The 11,317-nt window shown below is 37.1% G+C and overlaps 1 protein-coding gene across 1 annotated transcript in view; it reads left to right on the top strand.

The window, feature by feature from the left end:
- The first annotated feature begins 828 nt into the window (after positions 1-828).
- The window catches only part of eif2b3 (eukaryotic translation initiation factor 2B, subunit 3 gamma), a 36,081-nt gene continuing 25,592 nt past the window's right edge, over positions 829-11,317 (top strand). Inside the window, exons 1-3 of the mRNA XM_030161052.1 lie at positions 829-1,130; positions 3,437-3,592; positions 5,174-5,331. Of these exons, the coding sequence (XP_030016912.1) occupies positions 3,445-3,592; positions 5,174-5,331 (306 nt within the window). The 5' untranslated portion in view covers positions 829-1,130; positions 3,437-3,444. The remainder of the gene's footprint in view (positions 1,131-3,436; positions 3,593-5,173; positions 5,332-11,317) is intronic.

Raw genomic sequence — 11,317 nt, 5'->3', positions numbered from 1 at the left:
TTAGATTGTGGACCATTGCTGAAAAAAGTTATCCATTGGGCAACTAACTATTTTTAAGTTACCTTGAATAAACAATAACCACAATAAATGAATTACTAAAAATAAAGGATATGCATATAAAATCACTGTTAGTTGCAGTCTGTAAATTTGAGGTACATAATTATTAAAACTGTACAATTATATAAATAGAAATGGCTGCAGTTTAAAGGTCCAGGCTAACATTTACATTCTAACATTATGTAGAAATGTGTGCACAGATGTGAAATGTGATGCTATGTGTAATGTTCTGACTTGAGTTTGTTATATGACTTGGAAAAGTACACATTTGAAAAGGATTGGTTACACTGATCTGCAGTTTTTTAGACATTATCTGTCTCACAGATTAAATGCGCTAAATCTTACATACTTTGATAAGATGAATCAGAAGTGACAAAAGTGCTGGTTAGGTGCTTTCAAAGTATATGATAAAGTCTCTGATTAATTCTCTATATCTTGGCTATTTTGGAAACTACAGTCAACCAATATTTTTGGTTTGGTTTTCTTTGTTAGTGACGCAAACTTGGTAAAATTTCACTACTTTTATTCTGAAGGTATTTTACTCGTAGACCAGTGTTGTCTGTGCTTAACCAAGCAACACCAGAATATGATTCACAGTCAGTTCAACGTAAGTTTTTCACCAAATCGTGCAGCACCACTGTGAAAGACAATTTTCAGAAGACTGCTGGGTGCTAAATAGTTTCCTACCTACCATATCCCACTATTTCTCCGTTCATATCCTCCACATGTGGAACTGAAGTTCGGAGGAAGTAGTTTTCCGCACGGACATATTTCGCTGAAGGCATCTAGGTGTCATCATACTACAGATGTTAGCTTGTCTTACACAGGCTCTACCAAACTGTTTGACAAGTAATGCTGTTTTTAAATCTTTCTATTTATTTGACTCGGTGTTCATTTTTTGGAAAACGAATCCAGTTGTGCTGCTGCTGGAACTGAAGCGGCGGTGTAGTTTTCTGCGCTGTGCTAACAGTTAGCAAAGTGCTAACAACACTGACAGCAACTACTTCCATGCGTTACCGTCGCTGTCATTTGTAGTGGAAGCCGATCTAAAGGGATCGAACGGAAACTGACAGGTATGTTTTCACTCAACATTCAGTCATTCGGCTGTTTAGGATTTGCAGTTTTATGTCGTGGATTCAGATAAGAGTTTGCCCGAATCGAATGTCCGTGTAATAAACCTACCGCTACAACTGACAGCTAGTGATCCTAATGTGTTAACTGACCTCATCTGCATCTATACAGTGAGATAAAACATTGATACACTCATAGTTTCTGTGAATTATATACCAAAAAAATCACTGTTCCTGTGCTATTGGATGTATGGGTATGTAAACGTGCAGGAGCAGTGTCACTGTCAGGAACATAACTTGTGTTACTATTCTGAAGATTGAGCTTTTGTGGTATTTTATTAACTAAAGACAAGACCCAAAGCATTTAAAGTCTTAATATGTAAATTAAACAAAATATCTTTCCTCTTTTTTATTTATTTATTTATTTGTTTGTTTGTTTATTTTATTTTTAATCATTATCTTTAGATGAGTTGGATTTGTTATTTCTATTATGGGGTTGAACCTTTTCTTCCAGGATTCAGAATCATCAGAAATACTTTATAAATTCCAGGATGGGGAAATTATTTGTTGCAGCATATACAGAGCAAAGAGAAGACAAAGTGCAAAACAATAGGCATACATCTAATAATATAATACAATGCACAGAGAATAATTAAAAAATAATGAATTAATTGTTAATAGTGGATGACATTCTGTTAAATACATCATCAAGAAGAGTATGAAGTGACAATCTGTGGTATACAGATGTCTTACTGTTTTACCACTAAACAATGTTGCATCAGCAGCCGACAGACAAGGTCATGTCACTCAAATCTAGAGTGAATTACATTTACCCTCCATGATTTGCCTCCTATTTGCATTTTAGAACTCCTGACCACTGCTCTGAGACAACCCAGATCAGTGGATCTGTTGCTTAAGTGGGATTTTAAAAAAAAAAGGGGAGGTGGTTTTGGCTCCAGTGCTAAAGTCAAAACTCACTGTAAACATCAGCTGACTCAGTGCTTCAGTTTAAATAGCTCTTAAAATACACATGTTTTAGGCAGGTTTAGGCATAGCATTCATCCTGTTTTGGGCTAAATTGTTGTAAAATAAATTTGGCTTCATCACAATCAACAAGATGACCTTCTTTCAGATCTAATGGATATTGCTGGTCCTCAGTTGATGTATTTACCAAGTTGTCAAGAGTAACACCACTTCTATACAGGGTGGGGAAGCAAAATTTACAATATTTTGAGGCAGGGATTGAAAGACAGTGTATGACCAATTAGTTTATTGAAAGTCATGAGAATTTATTTGCCTCAAGAAAATTTACATAATAGAAAATGTTTTATTCTGTGTCCTCCTTCTTTCTCAATAACTGCCTTCACACGCTTCCTGAAACTTGCGCAAGTGTTCCTCAAATATTCGGGTGACAACTTCTCCCATTCTTCTTTAATAGTATCTTCCAGACTTTCTCGTAATAGTTTTGCTCATAGTCATTCTCTTCTTTACATTATAAACAGTCTTTATGGGCACTCCAACTATTTTTGAAATCTCCTTTGGTGTGACGAGTGCATTCAGCAAATCACACACTCTTTGACGTTTGCTTTCCTGATTACTCATATGGGCAAGAGTTTCTGAAAAGGTATGGATAATAGTGTTAGGTATGATTATGACATCAATATATGTTTGGTTTCAAAACAATTGATGTAGTGCCTGCTGAGAAAAAAAACAACTAAATGTGCATTGTAAATTTTGCTTCCCCACCCTGTATTTTCTTGTTGAAAAACATGATATCTTTTTGTAGGAGGACACCCACATGCCCAGGCTGGACACCTAACTCTTCCACAGAACATAAAATAAAAAATAAAATACAACATAGCATTCACGTACAACATTATAATGTCTATTCCAATCTCTTAACAATTATTATGTTTTTGTTTTTTGTTTTTTTTATTTTAGTTTTCCTATTTTATTACTCCCTGTTTTATTACATTTTATTTTCTTTATCTTCTCTGTTTCTTTGCATCTGTGTTGTATGGTACAGATCTTATATATTGTAAGCTTGTAATTGTTTTCTTATAGGCACTTTCATCGGGCTATATACCCTATTTCAGCTAAAGCAACTATACAGAAGTGTATCCACATTAGATATATAGACAAACTGTATATCAGCCTTAGAGCTACAACAAACAAGCTGACTGCTATATACTGTATACTTTGCTACCTACAGTATGTATACCACTTTAATACTATTATATACTCTCTCTATGTATATTTTTTATATAATATAATGCTGTATTTTCCTTCCTCCTTTCTCCCATTTCTAGTGAACATCATGGAGCTCCAGGCGGTGTTAATGGCAGCTGGAGGGGGTTCCCGTATGACTGACCTGACCTACAACACCCCTAAAGCAATGTTACCTGTTGGCAACAAACCCCTTATATGGTACCCGCTCAACCTGCTGGAGAGAGTGGGATTTGAAGGTAAAACCTGCATGTTTTATCTACTATACAACCAAACCTATCAATGTTTCTGTGCAACAGTTACTCCAACCACAGTTACTTAATATAATGTGGATGCAATGTGTGTCAGTGGAAGGAGGGGAAAGTGTTTCATGAGCACACAGGTATTCTTTTTTTTCCAAATAAGAAGTAAAATACAATGTCTCTTGGGGAACAGTATGTGACTTATTTGATAATAAAAGAGTACAATGTGGAAGGATGACTTTAAATGATTAACCCCCACAGCATTCATCCTAGAGCAAAGAAATTTGATTATTTTGACAAGTATCAATCCTGATTTTAGTGGGAATGACAAATATCGCATTTTGCATTCACTAAAAAACGTTAAAAAAAAAAAAAAGATGTGATTTTGTGGTTATTTACCTGTCATGTTGGAATTCATGTAAGGAAGAATATGATCCGTATTGTAGGCACATTAGTAGCACCACATGCTTAATTTATTATCTTATTGTGACATATTTTATGTTCATCAAAAAGATAAAACAGCAGCTCCTGCAGTTTGGATATTGTGCCATGTTTCAGTATCGATGATTGATAATTTAATTAAACCTTCAGCCCTTTTTTTCCCCTTATTTTTAGAAATAGTAAATGAATGAGAAAAAAAGCCATAGAATATCTGAAAAGACTGGCTGTTTCATTCCTCTGTGATAAAATAGGGACAGAAACTGAAGTATCATTGTAATAAAGTCTTTGGACAAAGTGTTGATCAGTAGATGATAATCTTTTGTCATTTTTGTTGTTTACTTTAGCCAATCCTAGACTCATTTTAATTTAAAAAAAACCCAAACAAACATATATTAGATCTTATCCATTCTATTTCTGCGCAGTAGTTGTGGTGTTGTTTAGTGCTTAGAAATATAACACAAGGCTACTCATTTAAAGGTATAAATTCCACAAAGTTTACATTTGCGTTGTTTTTTTAACTGTTACTTACACTATCTTATCGTCAGTGGTTGTCAGGTGTGCTTTTCCTGTCTAGTTTCACTGCCCACATTTCTGCCTTTTGTGGTGCAGCAAACATGAGGTCCAGAAACTCTGGTCTTATAAAGGGATTTGTTGCTGTACGCTGCTCTTGCCAGTAAACAGGCCTGTTATTATAAAAGCCTGTAGGTCCTCACTGCCCTAAATAAAACTACCTTTCTATACATAATCATCCTGTGTGGCCAGAAATTTACTGTGTGCTGCCAACTAGCCAAAGCCCTGCAATTTGGTTTTACTAGGCTGACACAGCTATAGCGAACAAATGCCCGCTAGAACACATTTTATGCAGACAAGGGTAATTAAACCAGACGGACTCTGCAATATTTTAGATGCATAAACTAGTCTCGTAATGTTGTAAGCAAGTTTATAAAAAGCAAAGCAGTAGTCCTGGCTTCATTTATGGTTTAGGATAAATTATTGTAATAGACGTCTAACTAACAGTGTCTGTGTCCTGATGACCTCTCACAGTCACAGATGGTTATGACACGCCATTGTTTTGGCCAGTTTTCTGCAAAATAAAAATGTTTTTCTAAAATGTCGTAACTGTCATTGTGTTTCCAGAGGTGATAGTAATCACTACCAAAGAGGTCCAGAAGATGATGAGTGCAGACCCTAAAATAAAGCATGAGGTGAAGATGAAACTGGATGTGGTTTGTATCCAGGAAGATGGAGACATGGGTACAGCAGACGCTCTCAGACACATCCAGCAGAAGATCAAGGTGTGTGTTTTTGTCTATGTCGAGTTCAGAGCACTAATAATAAACCACTTTGGGATTTGGCCAAGATCCTGCTTGTCAAATTCAATTCCTGCCAACTAATGCTTCCATGACAAAAGATTTTATTGTAGCAGTAGTTAGTCCCAGTGATTAGTTGACTATTTGTCATACAATTTTATTCTGCATATACTGTAAAAGTACTGCAGTGAGCATTTAACAACTGTGCTAAACGGTTAATGTTGGGCCACTTTTATGTTTGAGGTAATATGCAGTGGTTGACTTTGACAAATGATTATTGTTTGTTTTTTTAATTTTTTTGCCTCCTAAGTTTGCATTAGGGGTTGTCTTTTACCTGCTCAAATGATCCTACAGCTTGTATTTCTGAAATGAAAATGATTAATACATTTATATTACATACATATGCATATATATATATACTAGGGCTGCATGATTTTGGTCAAAAATAAAATCCCAATTTTTTTCCTCTAAAAACTCAATTTATGATTTTTGGGTAAAACTACAAAAGACAACAGAAGTCGGCATGTTGTTTTCATGTGCAGCCCACAATGCAACGCACTGCTCCCTACTTCAAATCTGTGATGGTATCAAGGAATCACCGAAAATTCTGTGATGGGCTCACAGAAGTGATACTAATGTAAGTCAGGGACAGGCATCAGTCGTGCGTGCGTGGACCACATAAGAGGAGTGATCCCCATGCAGTTATATTTGAATCGGGGGATCCATGCATGGACCACAGCTTACATTGGTATCACTTCTGTCGGCCCATCACGGAATTTTAGGCGATTCTATGATGCCATCACAGATTTAAGGTCCGTGGTCATTACACGGAATTCTGTGAAAGACCGCTCTCACACTTAGAAGGAGGAGCCTACGGTAGACCAGAGGAACATGGCCCGGTGACACGAGAGATGAAATCAATTTAGCGATTACTCTTTTTAAAAAATCATCCTAATTAAAAAATCCGATTCAATTTAAAATCGATTAATCGCGCAACCCTAACATATCCATTTCATTTACATACATTAACCTGTAAATGATAATGTTTGGTCAAAGCTAAGTCACTAGGTGTGTTTTCCAAATGTATTTAATTAGCTTTTTAAAGATTTACATTTGAAAATGTTTGTGGAAATAGCAAGATTCATAATTTAACAGGAAAGTTTATTGCTCCCTTGATGTACTATGTGCCTTTCTGACAAAAACATTTGTTTGCGGGGTCTTCACACATACTTTGATAAAATGTGAAAACAGGTCTGTTAGTATAACAGGTAATGTGCACTGATGAGGAGACGAAATTGTTCATTCATTTCATCCATGAGAAAAATATTATAATTACCTCCGCCAAGGAGGTTATGTTTTTGCCAAGGTTTGTTTGTCTGTCCGTTAGTGTGCAACATAACTCAAAAAGTTATGGACAGATTTTGATGAAATTTTCAGGGTTTGTTGGAAATGGGATAAGGAAGAAATTATTAACTTTTGGGGGTGATCGGGGGTGGGGGGGCCCACGGGGGGCCCACGGGGGGCCCACTGATCAGCCTTGGCGGAGGTCTGCGCTGTCCGAGTGCTTCTAGTTATTGTAGGTGAAACACTTCAATGCAGCTCTGCTTTTTCTTCTTTTTATTAGAGCCATGTGTAATGTCGCCTATAGCACCCCCTTCTGACAGCACAAAACAGCCTCGTTTTAACAGGTTGTGGAAATGCATGCAACTGTCATTTGTTTACTTGTGACTTTTAAAAATGAACTTCATATTTGTTTGACATTTTATGGAAACACGACTATTAACCGTTCAGTTTTGTTTTTTCCCTGCTACCAACTTCTCTTACAAATCTTGGCCAGCTGGGGCTATTCTCATCGATGAATACTTGGTCAACTATTAGGGGGCTGCCTCATTACCAACAGGCTTTCCCCTACTGTTAAAATAACTAAAGTGTTTTTTACACAACACCTGGGCTGTAGAAACAGAGAAACTCTTCCACTCTGGAGAGAATGTGCCACATGAGCCTGAATAGAATGAGCTTTTTAAAGAGTCTTCTGGTTTTTTACACAGTTGGAATTGTGCCAGTTTATCTGTTAGGATTTTTTTTTGTGTGAGTTGTTTTCTAGATATTCTAGTAACCTAATATAGCAAAAATGCACAGCTTTAGTCAAATAACAACAAAATACATTAGGGATGCACCACTTCCAATACGAGTATATGGCATCGGCTCCGATACTCAGTATGTGTACTTGTATTTGTACTCGAAAAAGATATCTGATACAAATGCACCGATACCACTTACAGCTGTGTGGCATTCACAGTTCAGTGCAGCAGGTTTGCGGCGGTGGAATAATGTGTGGGGAGTGTGAAGAGTGTGGAGATTTTTCAAAATAAATGACGGTGATAAAAGTAACAGTGACTGCAAGTAACGTTAAAGACACAGACAGATACGGACGCAGCGTTCTGTCCGTCCTTTGTGTACATTCCATCTGTTTCCAGGTGCTGGCGGATGCGTATCCAGACAGAGAATACCACCAGGAGTACAGAGCGGTGCGGACCGCCGCCAGCGGAAGTGAAAATGAAATTTATCACTCAATTCTCTTTTCTCTACCTGCTGAAGCTAAGCTTTTAAACCTTACTTGCAAAAATGCTGCAATATTAGTATCACATTAGTGTTACCACTGTCATTTCCGTGTTTGCTATTACTGACTTTCTTCTTCTTCTTTTCAAAAAACTTTACTCTTCTTCGTGGTATTTGTTCAGTACGGTTAATTCAGAGCGGCGCCCCGTGTTGGATTTATTGAGAAACGCTCATTCCAACATATTAAATGTCAGTAGCAGCCCTTTGTTCCAGTCAGACTAATGACAACGACAATAAAAAACATTTACTAAAGGAACTAATAACTGGAATAGGATTATTAAGTACTCGTATCGGTACTCAGTATCAGCAAGTACTCAAATGTAAGTACTCGTACTCGGTCTGGAAAAAAGTGGTATCGGTGCATCCCTAAAATCCATCCTACGAAAAATAATGAGTATGTAATCCTATTTAGTTGTTTGAGAAATGGCTACAAAAGCTTTCATATGAGGTGTAAGAGAACAACGCTAAAATAAATACAGTGTGCTTTAAGACAGCATTTTATATTGAAAGGGACTGTTTTGTATAATATCAACATCCTTAAAAAATTACGGAAAATCTTCATCTAACGATTGCAGAGGAGGTCATTGTGGACGTTGTGTGTAATGCTGGTTGACCACTGATCCGTGCTGCTCCCTCCCCCGGATGGCCAAGGCCGCTGAACTGCCTCATTTCACCTTTTTTAAATACACACAGACATACACAGGCCCTCACATTTACACATGGTGACATACTATCCCTGACCCCCAATTCCAATTTCCAGACCCCCTCTGTATCCTGCCCGCTGATCCCTCCATCCCTCCCTTTATCCGATTCTCTCTAAACAGATGAGGTCATGGTTAAGACTCAAACTCCCTGTGCTGCCAGTTTACCCGGTGCACCATTTATTCTCATCCTGTAGTTAAGCACATCTGTGCAACATTTGTGTTTGGGTATATTAGGGTATGTGCTGTCCCTCTGTATATGCCACGGCTCTAACAGACCTCCTGTGACCATGAAGACATTTGTATAGATATAGTTTTGTATAGTTTAGAGCAGTCGATGTATTTAAAGTAAACTGCTTGTGTTTACAGTTTGAATATCGATTGCCATAGGGTTGGATTAGTATCACTGAGTTTACACAGAACTTTATTTTATACTATAATTACTGAATGTCTGCTCTGTGCCTTTGCAGTTTCAGGGGTGGGACGGAGATATCTGAAACATTTATATTTGCGAAATTCAGTTTTTCAAGGGAGTGTGAAGCTGTCAAAGACCCAACTTCGAGTGCTTGCTTTTGCTTTTCGTTGTAGTTTGTATGTAATCCTTGGGAATGGACTCGTCATGACTCATTGAATACTCAAGCTTTTCAGCTGTTTTCAGATTCGTACATTTTGTGCTGAGTTATTGAAGTGAAACTATGTGGGGAAATTTATATGTATGATTTTTTTTTTTTTTTTTTTGTGAACAGGTCGTAACATAACTCAAAAACTAAAAATGAAAATGATTCCAAGTTTCACGGTTGCCTTTAACAGCCACACACTACGCTGATTCCTAAGTAGAGGGCTTGGGTCAGATATACCAGGAAAATGGATGGGACATGACATTTATGCCTCTCCGGTGAGCTTCAATACTTGTCTTCCACTTCTTGTTAACACACAAGCATGAGCAAAAAGATGCTGACTACAGCTCAACAGTTTTCTGAATGTTTCACGCAGAACTTTGAACAAATTTACTCTATTGCAATGGGAAACATAACTGGAATTTAAGATAAATAAATACTATTGAGGTCACTTTTTATTTTAACTTTCAGTGTTTTTATATGTAACATTATTTAACTGGGATTCAAATTTGAGTCAACAATCAAGATAAGATAAGGAAATTAAAAGCAAGCATTGCTCTGTAAAAACATGTAAAAAATGCCATCTTAGGTCTGTGTCCCACATCAAACGCATATAGTGAGACGACAATTGCAGAGATAATCGTGTTCTTGACAGTGAATTCACAATTTTCTTTTGAAGACAGATTCATCAAAAGCTTAAAATGCCAAATTTGTTGCGACAAGTGAGTTTAATATTTTTTTTTCCTTTGGCATTTGAATGAGTCTGTGCAGATTCGTAATATTGTCTTTGCTCACGAGTTCTTCAATAGATGCATTAACACACACACATACACACACACACACACACACACTTAAACAGGACTAGCTCCAGCATGCTCCCATTGAGGATAGCCGAGTTCCTAATCCTTTGAGCAGCCAGCTAGATTAGAGGCATTGAGTTACACACACTGACACACAGGAGGGTGATGAGTGAAGAACCGTAACCATGGCCTGCCAAATCCCAGCACAGAAATCACTCAAACTGTCAAACTGATGCATGAGTACAGTATAGACATACACACTCACTCATCTCTTTACACAAACACCCTCCCATGAGGGGATTTGGTGTAACCTATCAAACAAAATACTTACAGGAATCAGTGTACACTCTGGTTAAACAGAGCAGGTCATTCCTCTTGATTATTGAAAAGAGAGATTACGAGCAGCATATTTTATTTTGTTTAGTCTTCAAACAGAAGTTACACAAAAGTGGACGGATATGCTTGATTATTGCTCAGGTCTTTCACAATAAGCCCGACTAGTGAAAGGAGTCCTTTTAGATGCACTTCTTGCTTTGTGCGCCTAAAACCTCTTTGACATTTTTTTATTATTATTAGGCTTAATCATCTGGCAGAATGAATATACGCAGGCTAAAAGATGTTATATATACATTGCAGCTGCCAATTGAAAGGTTTACCTTCGGTGTATGTATGTTAGTCAGCTCGTAAGTCATAGGACAAAAGGTGAGGAGAGAAAAAGAGACGAGGGAGAGACTAAGGTGAAGCTTTTCGTCCTCCTTTTCCCATCTTTTCTCTGACCTGCTGTAGTTCATACTGTATTATTGTCATGAAAAATTGATTTGATTATAAGACACTTTACGTCGTTGGAGTTATTCAGTAATTTCAGAAATTAACTTGTTATTAGGGATGATCATTATGGGCAAAACTCAGATTAGTTAAAGTAATATAGCCTTTATTGGTACTGTATAGTCACAATCAAACTGGAATAGCAGCTACTGAAAAGTGCATTTCAATAAAAATACGAATGAAAACATGTCCCAAACAGAGTGACAGATAAGTGAAAAGCACTACTGTCATACAGAAACAGAGTTCAAGTATCAAGTAATAAGCTGATTGTACAGGTAGGACCTATAACTGATTGTATTGTACAAATAGTTGATGTGACACGTGTTGTTAGTGATTCAAATTAGAGTGAATTGCCCATGGAAAAAAAGCAGTTTTAGTTTGTTTGTTGTGGTTTTAAAGCTTTCATCCG

Source organism: Sphaeramia orbicularis, chromosome 17, assembly GCF_902148855.1.
Source record: "Sphaeramia orbicularis chromosome 17, fSphaOr1.1, whole genome shotgun sequence".
Classification (NCBI taxonomy): domain Eukaryota; kingdom Metazoa; phylum Chordata; class Actinopteri; order Kurtiformes; family Apogonidae; genus Sphaeramia; species Sphaeramia orbicularis.
The sequence above is the reverse complement of the archived record's forward strand: the minus strand, read 5'-3'. Positions and strand labels throughout refer to the sequence as shown.